The sequence below is a fragment of the Rousettus aegyptiacus genome, unplaced genomic scaffold (assembly GCF_014176215.1).
Source record: "Rousettus aegyptiacus isolate mRouAeg1 unplaced genomic scaffold, mRouAeg1.p scaffold_m13_p_16, whole genome shotgun sequence".
In the NCBI taxonomy this organism is placed as follows: Eukaryota; Metazoa; Chordata; class Mammalia; order Chiroptera; family Pteropodidae; genus Rousettus; species Rousettus aegyptiacus.
The window spans coordinates 51,458,725-51,477,136 of NW_023416291.1; the positions used below are offsets into that span (position 1 = coordinate 51,458,725).

Genomic DNA, 18,412 nt, shown 5'->3' on the forward strand with positions numbered 1-18,412 from the left:
AAGTTGAACTGCTACATGCTGCTGGCCTTGAGGCCCAGGCAGGTGGTGCCAGAGCCCTCGTAGAAGCCGGCATTGGTGTTGACGCGCATGAAGGACCTGCCCAGAGCAGCATTCAGGACATGGGCGCTGCCCACTTTCTGCAGCTTGGGGGTGTCTGGAGCCACAGATGCATTTCCCATGTAGGTCCTGGGGGTGACCTTGCTGCAGGGGTGGCCCGGGAGGCTGTAGCAGCTCCTGTCATCCGAGGGCAGGTCATCGAGATCCTGCACTGAGAGCTTCAGCAGGCCAGACGTGGCGGCAGCCGGGCCCTGCACGCCAGGAAGCAGCCAGCAAGGCGAGAGCGGCCAAGTTTTGAATTTTGATAGTCCAATTCATCATCACTTTTTTTCTTTTATGCATGGTGCTTCCGGCGTTATATCTGAAAACCCTGTGCCGGACCCCAGGCCCACGAGTTTCTTCCACCCACTGGTGCCTCATGCCAAAACCGCTGTTTAGAGGCAGGAGGGTGGTACCTGGTAGGAGGATGCCACTGTCGCCGATTCTTCGCAGTTGAGGGTTTTTTAGAAAAATTTATTTACCATGAGGAGGAGGAATCGCTTTTCTTCTTTCCTTTGCTCCAGTTTCATTGATTGATTCAGGCAGCAGAGTCTAGAACACACCGGGGATCAAAGTGGACACAGTCTCACGTCTCGCGGAGGGGCGACAGGTAGAAATCCAGCAGTAGGGAGCGTGGGCGCGCGCGTGGCCGCGTGGGCAAATAACCGAGCGTCTGTCGTGCCCCACGCTCCCTCGTTTGCACTGATGTGGAAGTGAAGTCTGCTCTGGGGTCCGTTCCAGTAGCCCCCGGCGCCCACTGCCTTCCGCCGCCTGCAGGCTGTGGCGCGCCTTCCACGTCCGTGGCGGAGGCGACCAGCGTCTTTGCGCGCTCTTACCTGGGCCCAGGTATTCCATTTCACAGGTGAGGAAGCCGAGGCTCAGACAGGGGGCCAGGCCCTGCTCGGGGCGGCGCAGTGAGTGTGGAGCGCGCCCAGCCGCTTCGCCCCGAGGCCGCGCCCCGCCCGTGTGCACCGCGTTGTCGGAATTCGAAGGCGCAGAAAGGAAACGTTCCTTGTGCCCCCGACCGCCAGTGATAGCGCCTTCCTGGCCCGTGTCTCAGCGTTGCTGTGTCTGGTGGGCCCTGAGCGCCTGCGGGGGGGGCGGGGGGGGCGGGGGCCCACCCAACCTTCCTGGCAGAGGCGTCGCTCGGGCAGGAGAGGGCCCTGCCAGCCAGAGTCCCAGTCTTCTCTCCCTCTGTGTCAGCCAGAGCCCTGGGGGAGCATTTCCTCCTCTCCCTGAGACTCAGAGGTGGCGAGTCACGCAGCGTGGCGCTTGCAGAGCTGCTTGGCGTCCGGGGCTCAGACCCCAAGCCAGCTGCTTTCAGCCCACGTGGCACTGTGCTCCTCGCGCTGAAAGCTTTTCTTCTGCTCATGACGACAGAGGTGGCACGTTTCAGTCGCAGCGACTCAAAGCCCTCTCCGGCTTACATCCTTGAAGGAACCAACTGCCCTAGTCCTTCCAGAAGCATTTGTTCTGTGGCACCCGGGAGTGCGGACGCACGTTGCAAACCTGCGCGGCCGTGGACCGCCGTGCCAGCACACACAGCCCGACCTCATCCTCTGTGGCGTCCGCCTGGTGCGCCCTCGGCCCGCTGCGATGCCCCAGCGCCCCTGCCGAGGGCGTCCCGTCCCGTCCCCGGGCCCCTCACCACTGCAGCGGCCTCGGTGACCCTCAGACATTGGTTCTGAGCTCGGTCGGTAGCATCAGATCCTGAAAGCGGGATGTTGGGTTTGGTGGTGTTTGCTTTGGGATATTTTTCCCATGTCACTTCCTTTGCTCTCTCTACCAGGCAGTGGGCAGTTAATTCTTGCCACCCTGGAGCAGTCTGGTTCCGGTTCTCCGGTTCTCCGTGGGCTGGGCAGCTGGCGGGCTTGGCGGGTTAGCGCTGCATGCACAGGAAGACGCCAGAGGCCGCCATGCTCAGACCCTCAAGTCTGGCTCTTACTGGTTCCCTGTGCCTTTGGCAAATAATTCAATGCCACGAAACCTCAGTTTCCTCTGCTGACAGATCGTGAGAATAAGAACCTCAGAGCATTTGTGAGGAGGAACTGAGGTGTCTGGTGACCTGGAGCACAGCGCCCGGCCCCGGGAGGGCAGCGCCCGGCCCCGGGAGGGCTCCCTCCGGCCACTGGTGCCCGGCAGCTGCTCGAAGACCAGAGGAGGGTGTTTGCCCGGGGGCCAAGGCGGGCCCCGGGGCCTGGGCCGGAGGGCTCTGGTGGGCCTCCGGGTGCCGTGGCGGCTCCCCCGTCTGCTCTTTCACCCCGCTCCCAGGATAGAGCCTGCGCGCAGCAGGTGCTTGGTAGCACTCAGCCCCCGGGAAGGCCGCGGATGGAGCCACGCATGTGTGTTTAGACTTATTTAGTGTACAGACTTTAAAGTACGTACAGAAGTAGAGGGACTAGCCGAGCAAACCCTCGCCCCGCCCCGCGCCACCCCGGCTTCAGCAGTGCCTGGCAAAGTGTCGCTCTCATCTCTGCCCCCAGGGTTATTTCGAACCAGGTCTCAGATATCCTAGCTTTCACTCCGTAAATATTTCAGTCTGTGTCCGTAAAAGGTCTCAGATAAAAACTAACCACAACATCATCATAGCTAGAAATTAAATAAATTAATAATCCTTTAATATTAAATATCTAAATGTCAGTTTTGAGTTTACGGCCATGCCACTCTGAACAAGCCTGATCCCGTCTGATCTCAGAAGCTAAGCAGAGTTGGGCCTGGTTAGTACTTGGATGGGAGACCACCTAGGAAGACCAGGTTCTGTAAGCGTAAAAATTTTTTTTAAAAATAAAGGATTGTAAGCTGACAAGGTCCTTGCAATCTGTGAAGTCAACCAAGGGTTGTCTCGCCTAAAAAAAAGCTAAAAAAAAAATAATGTCAATTTCCCTAATGGCTACACACACACACACACACGCACACACGCACACACGCACACACGCACACACGCACACAATGTTTATTTAAATCCAGATTCAAATAAGGTCAGAGCATTGCTATTGCTGTGTTTCTTATGCTTCTTTAAATTTTTTTCTCTCTTCAGCTTCTTTCCCTTTTCATTTTTTCTTTCCTTGCAAAGCATTTTAAGGAGTCGTATCATTCGTCCCGTAGGGGTTGCAGTTAGATGTAGGGCTGTGAGCAGATTCCATTTTGACCTTTTTAAAGCCGTGAATCTGTGAGTGAACCCCAGGGCCTCTCACGGGGGAGAGTCAGGCTCCAGGTGAGCGTGGGCCGGGCAGAGGTGGCAAGGTGACAGCCTGGTTCTGAGGAGCCAGGTGTCCTCCTGCAGACTGCCGGGAGTCTGAGGGTTGGTGACTCTTATATTTGTACCCAGGGTGGGGCAGTCAAGCTGGGGGTCCTCCGGGGTCAGCCCTAGCAGCTGCACTGGAGATGGCCCAGGGGAGGGGCGTCCTCAGGTGGTGGAGGGACAGCGTCGTGAGGTCCCAGCGCAGCCGGCTAGCCCCGTGTGCCTGGCCGTGTCCCGTGCCGGGGCCAGCCGGCCCACTCGGGCTCCCGCAGCTCAGCCTGCCTGTGCACCGTGTGCGCTGGGGGTGGGAGCTCACGCTGCTGGCTTCGGCGCTGGCCTGTCTAGCCAGTTCCTCCGCATATTACTTTGCTGAGGCTGGAGGAGCCTCTGGCCTGTGGCCAGTGGCCTGGGGAGTGGGTGGCCGCCCATGGCCTGGTCTGAGAACGCTCGAGGCCAGCCCCTGCTGACTTTGCTGAGAGCAGTACGTGTGCAGGGGTCCGGCTGGACCGCCCGGGGACGGCACTGTTGGGAAGGCTGGCGCAGCACGCCTCGGCGAAGGTGCTGCTGGCTCTCGGCACCGCGGTGCTGGCTGTGTGTCCCCTTGCTCTAGGCTGGTCCCCCAGTGCTGGGCAGGGAGCGGTCTGTCACCTGCCCGGAGGTTCCCAAGCTTCTCAGGAAGCTCCAGTCAGCTGTTCTGTGTGCCCTGACACACATGCCAGCTGCGGGGCGCACGCTGGTCCCCTGGGTGGCCTCCGGGAGTCGGGCAGAACTCCCGCCCTGCCCCGCCGGGCTCCGTGGGCCTGAAAGCCTCCCCAGGGGTCCTGGAGGACACCTGCCTGAGCGAGTCTCGGCTCCCCACCGACCAGCCAGCCATGTGGCACCGGGCAGGCGCCACCTCTGTTTCTTCATCTGCGAAATGGGGACAGTAAGGGCACCTGCGTTAGGTGCTGTGAAGCGTCCGTACGTGTTAAGTGCTTGGGAAAGTGCCTGGCTCCCCAGGTGTGACGTCGTGTAGTACGGTCAGCGTCCCGTCAGTATCGCGGCCTCGGCGACCGCTTTACCTCCAGACCCCAGGCACACACGAGGCTGGAGAGCCCTCTGTCTCGGTCGCTGCTGTGAGCACGTGACCGGCACGCGGTATGTTTTTGTCGGGTGAAGGCGTCTGTGGTCAGTGCCAGGCCTGTCAGGGGCAGAAAAGGGTCCCTTGGTCCTTGGTGCTCACAGTCCAGTGGGGTCGGCGGACAGACAGCAGACATTGTCCTACGGACCTTGATGAGTGAGTTCTCCTTGTGAGCGCGAACCGCGCGCTGACTGAGGACACTGGTCCGGGAAGCCGTCGCGGGGCGCATGCCCGCCTGGGGGGAGCCGCCCGGGGGGAGCCAGGCGGGCGCAGGGCGCAGGAGATGTCCGCAGGCCAGGGGGGCCGCGGCCCGAGGTGGCCCAGTCACCGGCCGCGTCACTGGCTGCCGTGGCGCTCTGCGTTTTGCTCAAGGCTCAGGAAGGCCATGAGCAGGTTTTGAAGGAGCGGGTTGGACGTGAGCCGGGAGCCATCGTAAACTCTGTGGATTAAAAGGGGGCCCTCGTGGAAGCAGCTGGAAGGTTAGGAGGTGATGAGCGTTCCAGGGAGACGAGGAGGAGGGGCTGGCCGAGGAGCCGGGGAGCGGGGGCCAGACCGCCATGCGGCCAGAGTACCAGCCTGGGGTCAGCCGGGGAGGGTGAGGAGGAGAGGAGGAGAGGAAGGCGTCCTGAGCCCCGGGGCGCCCCCGCGTGTGGCAGAGCTGTGGGGTGCCCTTCCAGTGTCCCTGCTCCCCTCTCTGGGCTGCGTCTCCCAGGTGCCCTCCTGTAGCCCAGATCTTTCTGGGAAAAGCAGTAGCTTTCATTTGTTAATGGCACCGAGCCGAGCGCCCTGGCCGCGGCATCTCATCGGATCCTCCCAGTGTTACAGGTGAGGAAACCAAGGCTCCAGAGGGCAGGCCAGGGACCAAGGCCGGTCAGACGGTGAGTGAGGAGCCCTAGCCTCCTGCCCCGCTCCAGCTGCCTGCCCCAGCTGCCTGCCACCTCCCGCTGGGGCCCCCAGGCTGCGGGCGCCTCCCCGCTGCCACGCCCCTCAGCCGAGCTCCTGCTCCCCGTGCAGCTCTGCAGCCCTGAGGCCGCCGCACCTGCAGGGCTGGGAGGAGCCCGCTGTAGCCACCCCTGGCCCCAGTGTCCCCGCCACGGCTCGCCTGCCCCTGGCCCAGCACTCCCCAGCCTGTGTCATTCGGAGCAAACCCCAGACGTCAACATTTCAGGTGTCGATATTCCAGAATGTTCTCTCAAAGATAAGCATGGCTTTTTAATAGTAATACTATTATAATAAAACTTGTAGCACATCTGCAAATTAATAACTACTTAATATCCAGGGTTTAATTTTTTTTTCCTATTTGGATCAGGGTCTAGGTAAGATCCGCACATGGTGAGTCTTGGGTTTGTCTCTTAAGCCCCTTTTAATCTGTAGAGTCTCCCTCTTTGCCGTTTGTTGAAGAAACTGGGTCATTCGTCCTGTAGAGTTTGGCACCCCCTGGCTTTCTGCCGCTTCCGTCCCTGTGGTGCGGATTTAGCACAGTCCTCTGGTCTGTGTGTTCCCTGTGCACTTGAACTTGAGTCTGGAGGCGAGAGCTGCCTGGGAAGGTGGCGGCGGGGCTCGTCTGCGCTGCGGGTTTGTGGAGTAGGCAGCTGCGGATGGGCAGCGCCTTGATGACTTTGAGGAGTCGCCGGACGGCGATGACATCATTCCTTCTCCACCCAATGCTTTTCGCCTGTCACAGCGTCCAGGGCCTTCTGGCCCCTTCCCCGTCCCCGATGAGGGCTCAGGCCCTTCTCTTCTCCATCCTCTGATTTCATTTTTTTTTGGCAAATATGGAGTGCCTCCCATGTGCCGGCACCTGGGGGGTGCAGGACGGGGGTCCCCTGAGCCCCTGCCTCCAAGGGCTTCCCAGTCAGGTGGGGAGACGCGCCCTGTGACAAGTACCTCATTAAGGGCGGTCATGGGGCAGTTTGGGCAGGGAGGAGGGACATGTTTAGGGGCATTACAGTGGCTCCCTACAGGGCGTCCTTCCCTTGACAGGACCAGGAGGCCCCTGACGGCCTCGGGCCAGTGGCTGCCTCCTGGGACTCTCCTGGCTTCCTCCGTGGCCTTTCTGCGGTTGACAGTGCCCTGAGAGGCGTCAGGTCACACGGATAAGCAGGAAGAGAGGTGCCGAGGCTTCTCCTGCCGCGTTTGTGTTTGATTTGGGCAGGAAAGCCCTCCCTGGGCGGGGCTGCCCTTTGCATCTTGTTACCGCGCCCGGCTCCTGTCTGGTTTAGACGGGCTGAGTGAGACACCCTCGCTACCTGTGACTAGGGGCAGCGGGGAGAGGCAAGATCGCTGTCACGTAGTAGCCGGCAGTGGCCCGAGAAGGACTGCCTGCTTGTCTTCTCACCAGACCTGGGGCTCCCAGAAGACAGGGTCTTCAGCTGTTACACATGACAGGCATGTCCTCCCCTTCGTGGTCTGAACGGGGGGACAGGGCCGTCCACACGGACTGCAGGACCCCGCCCCGTGCTCCTCGTTTAGCAGTGGGCACGCGGCCAGCTGGCTCCCACTCAGGCGTTGCCCGTTCACCGGGGTTCACAAAGTCTGGCGTCGCTCCTGCAAACCGGAGGGCCTTGCTGGGGGGCCAAGGGGCCTGGCCAGCATGCCACACCCCGTCTTCACCCCGTCCCTCCCCAGGACTGAGCTCGCAGGAGGCTTGGGTGAGGAGGAGGCGCGGACGCGCCAGCGTGGGGCTCAGCCTCTTCCGGGAAGACCTGTCGCGAGGCCTCCCTCGGACTGCTGAGAGACCTTCACTGGCTCTTGTGCTGCTAGTTCTTTCTCTCCCGAAGGAGAGCACTTTTCAGAATGGGGGTGTGATTCACATCCCAGAAAGTTCACTCTTTTAAAGCATGCAGATTTGGTAGATTTTGGTACATTCAGTGTTGTGCAATCATCACAGTTTTTAAATTCCAGAATGCTTTCCTCACCCCAGAAAGAAGCCCCGGGCCCGGAGCCGTCGGTTGCCATTTCGCCCTCCCCAGTCCCTGACACTCACGAACCCACGTCCGGCCTCCGTGGATGTGCCTGGACGTTCCACATGGCGGGGGTCACACGCCGTGGGGCCTCCGTCCAGCGTCTCCTCGAGCGTCAGGTGTTCGGGGCCCACCCACGTCGCAGCGAGCGTCAGCGCCTCCCTGCTGTTTGAGGCCGAGTGACTCCCCAGGGTGTGCACGGGCCACGCCGCGTGCATCCGTCCCTCTGCGGACGGACACTCGGCTTGTTGCCACGCCTGCCTCCCGTGACGCGTGCTGCTGCGGGCGTAGATGTACACGTTTTGGTGTGAATATGTTTTCATTTCTTTTGGGTGTGTATCTGGGAGCTCCGCGGGTCACACAGGTGTTCCAGCGCAACGTTTTGAGGAACTCGTAGGCACTTTTCCGAAGCGACTGCAGCATTTTCCGTTCCCACCGCTGCCGCGCACCAGGGCTCCAGTGTCTGCGTCCTTGCCAGCACCTGTTATTGTCAGCTTTTTATTAATTGCCGTCCTTGTGGGTGTGCGGTGGTGTCTCCTGGTTGTGATTTGCATTTTCATAATGATTAATGATGTCGAACGTCATTCCGTGTGCTTCTGGGCTGTCCGTATGTGTCTGGAGGAATGTCCCGTCTAGGAAAGGGCCGGGGAAGGCGGCTCCAGGGTCAGGGGCCTCGGAGCCGGCGCTCAGGCCTCAGCACTGCCACTTCGCAGTGCCACGTCTTCGCGCCTTGGTCCCTCCGTCTGTGGCAGGTGGTTTTGGGGGTTCGAAGGGGAACTGTGCACAGGGCTCTCCATCCCGTCAGCAAGAATGTTACCGTCATTCTTGACGACCTGCGGCCTCTGTTTCTGTCGTGGAGCCTCCTTTGCCAGGGTTTCTACAAACAGCAAGTTAATTCATTTCAGATAATCAGACGAGGAGGAGGTACACGGAGAGGGGGGCAGACAGGGCTCTGAGGGGGAGAGAAGTGGAGGCCAAGCGAAGGAGAAAGAGGGCACCTGGCCGTCCACCTCTGTCCCGTGACTGCGGCAGCCTCCCGCCCACCCCTGAAACGGACTTCCTCCTGTTCTTTGTTTAAGGAGGAGCCGAGGAAGGTCTGCTTCACCTATGACCTGTTCCTGAACCTGGAGGGCAACCCGCCCGTAAACCACCTGCGCTGCGAGAAGCTCACCTTCAACAACCCCACCATCGAGTTCCGGTACAAGCTCCTGATGGCTGGCGGGGTGAGTGTGCCCCGAGCGGGCGGGCCCTGCCCCCGCCCGGCGCCGGCCCACGGGCTCGGCTGCTCCGGCGTGGCTCCCGTGTGGGTTCCTCCCTGCTCCCAGCTGGGAGCCCCGGTGGCTGTGGTGGTGCCTGGGGTGCCCCCCGCCAGTGTGTGGGTGGATACCAGGCGCCCAGAGGGCCAGGTCGCACAGGCAGCGCCGGCGAGGCCCAGGCGTCCTGAGTCTGTGCCGGGCCTCGTCGCCTGGGAAGGACGGACCAGCCACTAGTCATCCCTGTAGCGTCTTAGCTTCCTGCTCGGCTTTGGCTAATTAGCACCTTCCTCCAGAAGGAGGGCGGCGGGGAGGATGGGCGTGAGGCCGCTCTGTCAGCGTGGCAAGGCTCTGGGGCCCACTCCCAACTGGATCGGCAAGGCCATCCTGGGACCGCGCCATCTGGGGAAACGGCCGCGCTCCGCGGGGTTCCCTGATGATGCACGCCACCTGGCAGCTTTGTCCCCACGAGGCCAGGCGGAGGTGCCAGCGCGCAGAAGCTAGGTCTCCGCGGTGAGTCGTACGGCTGGCGATCCTGCTGTGGCGGCAGAGAGCCAGGAGCATGTGTCAGGACAGGGAGGCCGGGCTGGGGGCGCTTGGTGCAGTAATGGTTGGTGCGGAGGAAGCCGGGCACGTGGCTGCAGGCTGGACTGTGTGCGTCAGGAGAGGTGTGGGCTGAGCACACGAGACACCTCAGAGCCCCCTGCTGGTGACCCAAAGGCACTGCCAGAGGTGCCTCCGAGAGGATTCTGTCAGGGGCATGGGGGGGAGACCGGGGGCGGGGGGGGGGGGGTGTGTGTGAGACGTGTGTGCGCGTGTGTGCGAGGCCGCCTTCCCAGTGAGTACAGGGAGTTTGGGTTGAGCTTCATTTAACTTAGCTGGGTCTTTAACGAACGTCTTTAAAGCTCACGCAGCGGCGTGTCCCCCGCAGAGCGCTGGCGTAAGCTCTGCCCCAGTGGGGGGCGGGTCTGGGATTCGGACCCCGTGTGCGTGGCGGCCACCAGAGCCCGGGAAGGCGGCGGGGCCGGTCCTGACGTTCGCCCCGTGCTGGAGGGGCCGAGGACGCAGCGGCCCCGTCGGCCTCTGCGGCCCTGCCCCCGCCGCACGTTTCCCCGGGGGGCGCCCCGTCTCGCAGTCACAGCCCTGGGGACAGTCCACGGCCGCTCGGAGCCCCAGGACCGGGGGCCGTGCCCCTCCGCTCCCTGCGCCAGGGGCTTTCTTTGCTCTGAAGAGGTGGAGGCTCAGTGCGCATCGTCTGCACACATAAAGCTGGAGGGCGGGGGGCGGAGGAGGCACGAGCCAGCCAGAGAGGTCGGGCGGGCAGGTCCGCGCCACAGCCCAGGAGGGCGGAAGGGAGAGCGAGGCCCGCGGCTGTGGCCCGTCACTCGCCGCCAGGCGCTGTGCCCCTTTGGTGGCGGCTTCTCAGAGAGAGCGAGCTGGCCTCGAACTATGGGCTTCTGGGGCTTGTCCTGCTCGAGGGCAGAGCAGTGCTCTCGGGTCTTAGGAGCAGCCTGGGACCTTTATGACTGGGGTCCCCAAACCCCAGGCCGTGGACCGGTACCAGTCCGTGGCCTGTTGCGAACTGGGCCGCACAGCAGGAGGTGAGCGGCGGGCCAGCGAGCGAAGCTCCGTCCGCGTCCGCAGCCGCTCCCAGCGCCAGCATCGGCATCGCCGCCTCAGCCCGCCTCAGGTCCTCAGGCCTTAGATTCTCCTGGGAGCCCCGGTGCCTGGTGCCAAAAAGGCTGGGGGCCGCTGCTTTCTGAGATCGTGGCACTTGAGGGCTGAGTTGTGGTCCTTGCATTAGCCGGTCTGGAGCGCTGAGTGCCCCCAGCGGGGCTGCCATCTGCACCTGGTGGCGGAGGAGCCGCGTCCCGCGCTGCGCCTCACTGGTGGGCGTGGGGGTCCTGCGATTCCCCACGTGAGCGTCAGGCCCTAACCCAGAGGCGGCCAGAGTGGCTTGGCTGTTTTTCTAGACGGTCAGAGGCCAGCCTTCTCCCCTCCGCACAGTGCCTCGTCCTCGGCCCCCTCGGCAGCTGAGGGTCTGCATTCCCCGCGGGGGACACGTGTCCTTGTTGAGCCTGGGCCGGAGGTGGCAGCGGGTCCGTCCGCTCACGTCACTGTTTCTTAAAGGGCCACCAGGGAGAGGGGGGAGAGGCGCGGGGCCCGCGCTGCGCTGCCCCGGACCGGCGTCAGTCTAGGGTGTTCCGCGAAGGGGAGAGGCGAGGCGTGAGGGAGGGCAGCGGGCAGGCAGAGGGAAGCACGGGGCAGGCTCGGGGGTCCCAGGCGGCCGCAGCCGCCCTCCCCTGCCCTGGCCGTCGGGCGCGTCCTTGCTGGCCCTCGCGCGTGGCAGTGTCCTGAGACCTCGCGATCCGGGCCGCGCCGGCCAGGGTCTGCCGCGCTCTGGCTGCTGTGCTTACGAGCGCTGTGGTCGGACGGGCTGGCGAGCAGTTCGGCCTCTGGCTTCGCTGCCCGGGGTTGGGGTTGGGGTGTGGCACGAGGGCTCCAGCGCCCCGTTTTCTGCCTGGAGTCCCGTGACTGTGACATCAGCCGCCTCAGATGAGAGGTCGGGCTCGTCGAGGTGTCCTAGGCGCCGAGGTCATTAGTGGTGTGTGTCCTACCAGCCAGAGGTCTTTTTCTCGCTCTTTACTTTTACGTGCGCTTCATTCTTTTGTTCTGTCTTGTTGCCATCTGGAAGGTTCCTTCTGAGTGGCTGACCGCCATCAGTGTGAACTTCCAGTGCGGGTCTTCGGCAGACTTGCTCCCGAGTCTTCTCTCCCTCCAGCAGGTGCCACGGGAGCCTCGCTGGACCTGGCAGGAGCCCAGGCCCTGCCTCCGCGTGGTCAGTGAGGGGCAGAGTGCCCTCCCCGCCCCGCAGGCTCCAGCCGGGTGGCTTTCGCAGAGAGCTGGGCTAGCCTCCGTGCGGCTCCCCCTTGCCTCGGCCTCCCTGCTCGCTCTGTTCCAGTCGGCCTCAGCCACCTGGCGGTGGAGGAGGCCGGTTCTTCAGGAGACGTAGGACCCGGCGAAGCCGCACACGCTCACGTCCCGCAGAAGCCGCTTCCTCTCCGCCACGCGCTGCCAGTGCGGGGCCTGCCTGGCTGCTCGCCTTCGTGCTTCTGGTCTTTCTCAGCCGCAGCGCTCAGGTCGGCTTTGGCCGCCGCTGCCTCCTCGTGCCTCTTGCACACTCTGCCGCTCTTCGCGGCCCAGCGCTCTCCTCCCCGAGGTCACGCCGGCCGCTCCCGGGCCCAGCCATCCTGGGACCCTGCTTCTCTTTGCTCTTGCTGCGAGCCTGCTTTGCTCCGGGCACTCAGCACCCAGGCTCTCCCTGGCCTGCTCCCCGAGAAGGACGCCCCGACACCTCCAGCCACAGTTCCACAAGCCAAATTCTCTTGCCCACTGGACGTCCAGCCTGCCTCCTGCTCATTGATAACGTCTGTCTCTTCTTTATCACTAGGTGATGGTAATGCCCGAAGGAGCAGAAACGGTGTCCAGGCCCAGTCCTGACTACCCCATGTTACCCACAATTCCACTCTCTGCCTTCTCTGACCCCAAGAAGACCAAACCATCCCACGGCTCCAAGGTTAGTGAGGTGGAAGGCCCAGTCACGTGGGAGCACTAGGGCCCAGCGGAGGGTCCTGGGCTCAGGGCGCCCCCTCCGCAGGGCTGAGCCTTCCTTCCCCGGACTCTTCCCCTCGGCATCTTGCTCTTGGAGCTCTCTGTGCTCCCCCGGCCGCTCTCTGCCACTTAGTCAGAAGCGTCGGCTCCTCCTGGATTCCACAGGACAGCCTGGTCATCGCAGGCTCTTCCCCCTGTTCCTCTTGAGGCCAGAGCACCTGCCCCAGCCTTGCCACCCCGCTGAGCCCCTCAGGCAGAGCCCCGAGGCAGTCTCGCGAGTTTGGGGGATCACGGACAGAGCGCGTCCATCGTGGCCACCACGGCCCACCCCATCAGGCCTCCCGCACTCCGCCAGGGCCGGCGCTCCCTCCCTGGGCTGTTCCAGGCGCTCTTCTCTCTGCCGCAGCGGCTCTCGGCAGAGACGGCTTCTGTGGGGCCAGGCGGGACCGTGTGGGCGAGCGAGCCGACTCCCCCGAGAAGAACCGTGTCCGCAGGCGGCGCTCCGCCCCCTCCGTGAGGCGACTCTCAGGGCCGTCCCGGGGTGGCTGCCAGCGCCCTTCGCCGGTGTCACGATGTGCTCATCGACTCCGAGCGTGCGTCCCGTACCCGGCCGCCGCCTACACAGCTCTGTCCCGGGGCCGCTGCTTGGTCTCGCGTCACCGACCCCACAAGTTTACGCGCTTCTCGTCTGTGCCTTCTTGCTTCGCCCACCTGCTGGGCGCCGTGAGCGGGGGCGCCGCGGGCAGGACAGCGCGAGCTCCTTGGCGGCCTCGCTGGCGCAGCGCCCATCTCCCGGGCAGGGTCTTCCTGGCACTTTCCGCAAGGCCGATCAGTCTCTGAAGTCCTCAGATTCATCTGATAAAGCCCTCAGGACGCGTGAGGCCAGTCTCGAGCACGGAACGCAGCTCTGGGGTCTTCCCCACGCCGGCCTCCCCGGCCCGTCCTTCCTGAGCCTCACGGCAGTCACGTGGAGGAGAAATCCTCTCTCGAGATCGGTGGCAGCTTCTCTTTCAGCCACTCACAGTTTTCTGGAAGTCGTTGCAAAATAGGAAGGGTAGGAACTTTCCTTTCTTCTGTGCGTGTTACTTGCAAGTGACCCAAAAGCCCACGAAGAGACGCCCTCCCAGGTAGCGAGGACACCGATGCTTCTCAGCAGAGTGCCCTGGTGGCCCCCGGGAGCCCCCGGCCGGACGGGCACATCCGCCAGGCTCGGCATCCTTGATCTCCGCCCCTCCCGGTGCCAGGACCTGCCTGCGGCCAGCTGGGTGGCCTGACGCAGGAGGCCCTGGCGTGGGTTTCTCAGGCCGCCCTGGGCTGGCTCTGCTCTGCTGGGGGCTCCCTGGAGCCCGCCCTGCCTGCTGTCTGCTCTGGCTTCTGAGCTGGCGGCCTCACTGCGCTCTTGTCGGGGGCCAGGGCCGTGCGCCAGCCCCCTCCTCCTGCTAAGGACCTTCCTGTGGGCACTGGCTGTCCCCAAGATTAGTTCTCCACTGCCGGGACCCGAAGTCTGGTTGCCCGGCTACAGACTCCAGGCAGAGAGGGTCAGGCTGTGCAGAGTCCCCAGCCCAGGGGCCTTGGGGAGTCTGACTGCTGTTGCCGTAGGGGGATCGGCCCCCAGTGGACTTACCACCGCAGGCCCCTCGGGGGTGGCATGGCAGGCCGGAGCCGGCGCCCCGGGAGAGGAGTGGGGCCCCATGTGGCGAGGACGGCGTTGCCTTGGGCCCTGCCCTGTGGCGGCCCTGGACGCGCGTCCTGTGGCTGACTTTTCGCGTCGTCAGTGGCTTTGGGAATGTTTCTGTGGGGGCCGGGAGCACCCGCCGACACCCGGGTCTCAGTGTGCGGGTTCAGGGTGCCGCGGCCTGGGGCCTGTGGAGTCCCCGGGGGAAGGGCTGCTGCTCAGAAGCTGGGGCCTCCCCTGGGCGCGCCCCTCAGGCGCGCTGTCGCCCCACTGCCTGGGGCAGGGCCCAGTTCCTGCCGCCCACGCGGGTGCGTGGGCTCCGCGAGAAGAGGCCGGGGTCGCATGTGGGGTCTCTGCTTCCCGTCTGTCTCTGGGGGAGCAGCTGGCTGGGGAGCGGAGTGCCCAGGGACTGGCCCTGTTCCACACACCAGCCCCAAGGGAGGCGTCCCTCTGAATGGTCAGCTGGGGGCTTTTGTGAGCGCCTCCCGCCTCCAGGCCTGATGACGGAAGAGCCAGGGCTGGGCACAGGGGCCGACATTGCTCCAGAGAGCGGTCGGGAGCCGCGACCACCAGGGCTATCCCCAGATCTTTGGCACTGATGTGGGTTGTGGATTTGCAAGAAGAAGGTGACGGTAGCTCCGAGGCGGTCGAGACTGCTCTCTGTCCCTGTGGCTGTCTGTCGGGCGAGCTCTGTCGTTGGACCCGCAGTGGGGCTGGGAGGACGGGAAGCAGAGGCCCCTCTGCCGGGCGTTCAGCTGGCTCGTCAATCCCGTTGGCACTCGGGGCGAGCTGGTAAAGTGTGGCTGCCTCAGATACTGTGGGCCACCCTTGGGGTCCGGCTGCTGCTGGTGTCCTGGCGAGCTTTGATCTGGTGAGCCTCTGGGCCCAGCCGTGCGCCTGGTGACAGTGGAGCCCTGGGCAGCCAGCAGCAGCGGGCGCTGGTCCAGCACCCCTGGACATGCAGGGCTGCAAAGGGGTGTTGAAAGGAGGCGGCAAACAAGGCGTCTGGCGGGGCGCACCCCGCAGGCTGCGCCGACTGTGTGGGGGCGGCGCGGCCCCTTGACCTGAGCGCTCGGTGTCGGCCACGGCCCACACTGTCCCAGTGAGGTAGGTGGCCTCGCCCTTGTTCAGAGGAAGCGCAGGCACACAGGGTTGGAGTCACCTGGCCTGGCCCTCCCGGAAGCCCGGAGCAGGGCCACTCTCCGCCTGTCCCCAGCTGGAGCTCTGACCTGGCGACCCACCCTCTGCCATCTGGATTTCTCAGGAACCATCCGCATGATAGGAAAGCCGCCCACCGGGCCAGCTGCGATCCCGGGGTCTCGGGGCTGCTGGCGGGCACTCAGGGGACCAAAGAACCCTGTGCCTGGCTGTGCACTGGGCCCGGGTGGGGTGGGGGTGACCAGGCAGGAGGCACGCAGACTCTGCGGTGGGGACAGGAGAGGGGCCCACCTGCTAGTGCCCCCGGCGGGAAGCTGCAAGGCGTGTCGGAGGGGCGCGGGGCGCGCGGCTGCCTTTCTCTGTCTGACTCACCGTGTGCTCTTCTTGAATCCCTCAGGGAATGTCAGTTCAATTCAGAGGGGAGTCTTAGCCTGCAGCCGCCTGCGACCTGCTGACACTTCCTAGTAGTTTAAAGGCACAGCTCCATTTAAAACTCTCACCTGCTGCCTTACTTTTTCGCTTTTTGGAAGATTTTCTCTAGCTGAGTCTGAATCAGGTGGATTATACTTTGTAGGGGTCGGGGGAGGAGGAGCAGGGCGACCCCGAGATGCCATTTGACTGTCTTTCTTCCTTCCCACCCGGCATCTCAGGACGCCAGCAGGGAGAGCGGCAAGGCCGGCAAGGCCCACAAGACGGCCAAGGAGCACCGGGAGCGGCCGCGCAAGGACTCCGAGGGCAAGGGCCCCGCCAAGGAGCCGGAGCGGGAGCCGGCCCGAGGCGCCAAGGACACTGCGCGGAAGCTGGGCGAGGGCCGGCCCCCCAAGGAGGAGAAGGCCCCGCCACCCAAGGCTGCGTTTAAGGAGCCCAAGATGGCCTTGAAGGAGACCAAACTGGAGAGCCTGTCCCCCAAGGGTGGGCCCCCCCAACCGCCCCCTCCCAAGTCTTCCAACAAGCGGCCAGCAGCCGCTGACTCGCCCAAGCCCAGTGCCAAAAAGCAGAAGAAGAGCAGCTCCAAGGGGTCCAGGGGTGCCCCCGGCACCTCGCCCCGCACCTCGTCTTCCTTCTCGGACAAAAAGCCGGTCAAGGACAAGGGCAGCACCAAAGGGGAGAAGGTCAAGGCTGAGAGCGAGCCCCGGGAGGTCAAAAAGCCCCCGGAGGTGGAGGAGTCCAACTCAGAGGACGAAGCCTCCTTCAAGACAGAGGTGAGGCACCTGTCCCCGCCCCGTCAACCCCATCACCCCCGTCCTTGTCATCTCTCAGCGCTGAGTCCCTGGAAGCCTTGTTGGCCCCGAGGTCAGGCGGGGAGGCCGGGGTTTGGGCCCAGGGCTCCTGCTGGCTCCTTGCAGCTCGCCGCCGGCTCAGGCTCCCTGGCCGTGGGCCCGGGAGGGCCTGGCTCGGGCGGCTGCGAGGAGCCGGAGCCTCGGGAAACGCGGCCCCGGCAGAGCGTGACGGCCTGGCACCCCGCCTCCCAGGACTTCTCCTGGGGAGCCTCTTGCAAGGGCGAGCGTCTTGGTGGCTGCCCTGGGGCGGGGCGGGGGGGGAGGTCTCATCATTGGGCAGTTGCATCTCATGGCTGCCCCTTCCCTGGCCACCACAGGGCCAGTCCATCAGGGAACGTGCTCCCCGGTGCTGGGGCACCAGCAGGACGCCAGGGCTCCCCAAGGCTGTGGGACAGTTACTGACATTCCCCGGCCTCGGGGTCTTGGTGAGGTGGGGGAGGTGCGACAGTCTTCCAGAGCCAGGCCCCTGGCCTCTCTGACCACCTCGGGCCGGCGCACCCTGGAGGCCGCGTGCGGCGCCACATCTGGAAAGCCGTGACTGCTGCACAGGGCCAGCGTCACCTCCCACTTGGCCGACAGGTGGCCAGCAGCTCCTCATCTGGGTCCCCGGGCTGAGCCCGCAGCTGCTCCGGCTGCTTCTCTCTGGTCCCCCTGGCCCCGGGAGCATGACGAGGCCCTCTCCTGCCCTCTGCTGGGCACCGCGGCAGCGCGCGGTGGCTCCTCATGGGCCTTCGGACCTCTGTTCTTGGGCAGAGACCGTGTCCACCCCTTGGGTCTGTGTGGGAGGGAGGGTGCTGAGTGCTCTGAGATGCTCGTCTGACCCCCACCCCCACCCCATGCAGGCACGGGCGGGAGCGGCCTCTCTCGGCCGGGACCTCGCCTGCTGCCCGCACGCTGGGCGGCCGCCGGCCTGGGGCCGGCTCCTGGCCCGGCCCTGCTGTTTTGTGTTAGCTTCACGGACTCTGCCACTCATGCCACCGGCCCAGGGGGCCTGTCCGCATTCCCTGTTGTAGATGTCAGAGGCATGGCGGGCACCAGCCCCCGGGTGCTGGTGGCTGGCACACTCACACGGAGCAGAGGCTGCAGGGCGGCTGTTACAGACGGGGACGCCGAGGCTGGAAACTGGGAACGGCCTTGGCCAGTTGGTGGGACAGCTGGGGTCATGTCCCAGACTTGAGCCGGGGTGAGAACTCAGGTCTACTTGCAAGAGGGTTGCGTGGTTCCAGGCCCGTCGTCGGGGCTTGGGGGTTGCTCATCTTTGCGGCACCCCTCCTCTGGACAACGGGAGAGGGCCAGAGGGCTTTGGTCCCAAGTGCGCAGGGCGCTCACGCTTTCAGACGGTCCCCTGAGGCGTGAGGGCGGAGGCAGCCTCCTGCGCGTGGGGCATGCTGCGCCAGGGCAGACTTCCTTGGCCGCTCTGCCCCTGTGAGCCCGCCCGTGCAGGCCCGCACCCCGCTCGGCCACACATGCCTCCCGGGGCAGCCCGTCGGCAGGAGCGCAGGCCCTGTTCTGGCTCCGTGCTCTGTTTGGCGAGTCCGGAAGGCCCTTCTCTGAGCAGGACTCTGAAGTGACCAGTCCCTGTTCACCCCGGGAGGTGTGACAGCACCGCCCCCCATCATCTCACGCTCCACTGCCTAGCGGCCTAGTTTTGCCTTTTACTGCCCCCTGGAGGCCGAGTCGGGGTGCACAGCTTCAGGAAGAAGCAGGCCGTGACCTGCTGCGGGTACAGTGGGCCGGGCCGGAGGCCACCGTGTGCTCAGCTGCTCGTCAGGTGCACACACACACTCGCGTTGCCGCAGGGCACCGGGCGGCTGACGGCAGCACGGGCAGGAAGAAAGCTTCTTGTTATCACTCCGCCCTGGGACGGGCTGCGGGGAGAGGAGGGCAGAGCCAGAAGCCGGGGCCCCGCCCCCTTCCTGGCCTTGTGGCTCCCTGGCCCCCGCCAGCTCCTCCCCCACAGACGGATGCGCTGCCCAGGCGCACAGGGCCGACGTGCTCCGAGCTCCTCCTGGAA

General features: G+C 64.5%; 1 protein-coding gene and 1 non-coding gene across 3 annotated transcripts in view; both read left to right on the forward strand.

Moving 5' to 3' along the window:
• The window catches only part of MLLT1 (MLLT1 super elongation complex subunit), a 49,417-nt gene that overhangs the window by 23,229 nt on the left and 7,776 nt on the right, over window positions 1–18,412 (forward strand). The window contains exons 4-6 of one of the 2 annotated variants that reach the window (XM_016145159.2): window positions 8,500–8,643; window positions 12,125–12,250; window positions 15,769–16,320. In XM_016145159.2, coding sequence (XP_016000645.1) covers window positions 8,500–8,643; window positions 12,125–12,250; window positions 15,769–16,320 — 822 coding nt within the window. The remainder of the gene's footprint in view (window positions 1–8,499; window positions 8,644–12,124; window positions 12,251–15,768; window positions 16,321–18,412) is intronic. The other variant, XM_036234036.1, reaches the window with a different exon arrangement.
• On the forward strand, window positions 2,744–2,862 carry LOC118612513. Its single transcript, XR_004955043.1, has one exon. It is a non-coding gene; the product is annotated as a 5S ribosomal RNA (ribosomal RNA).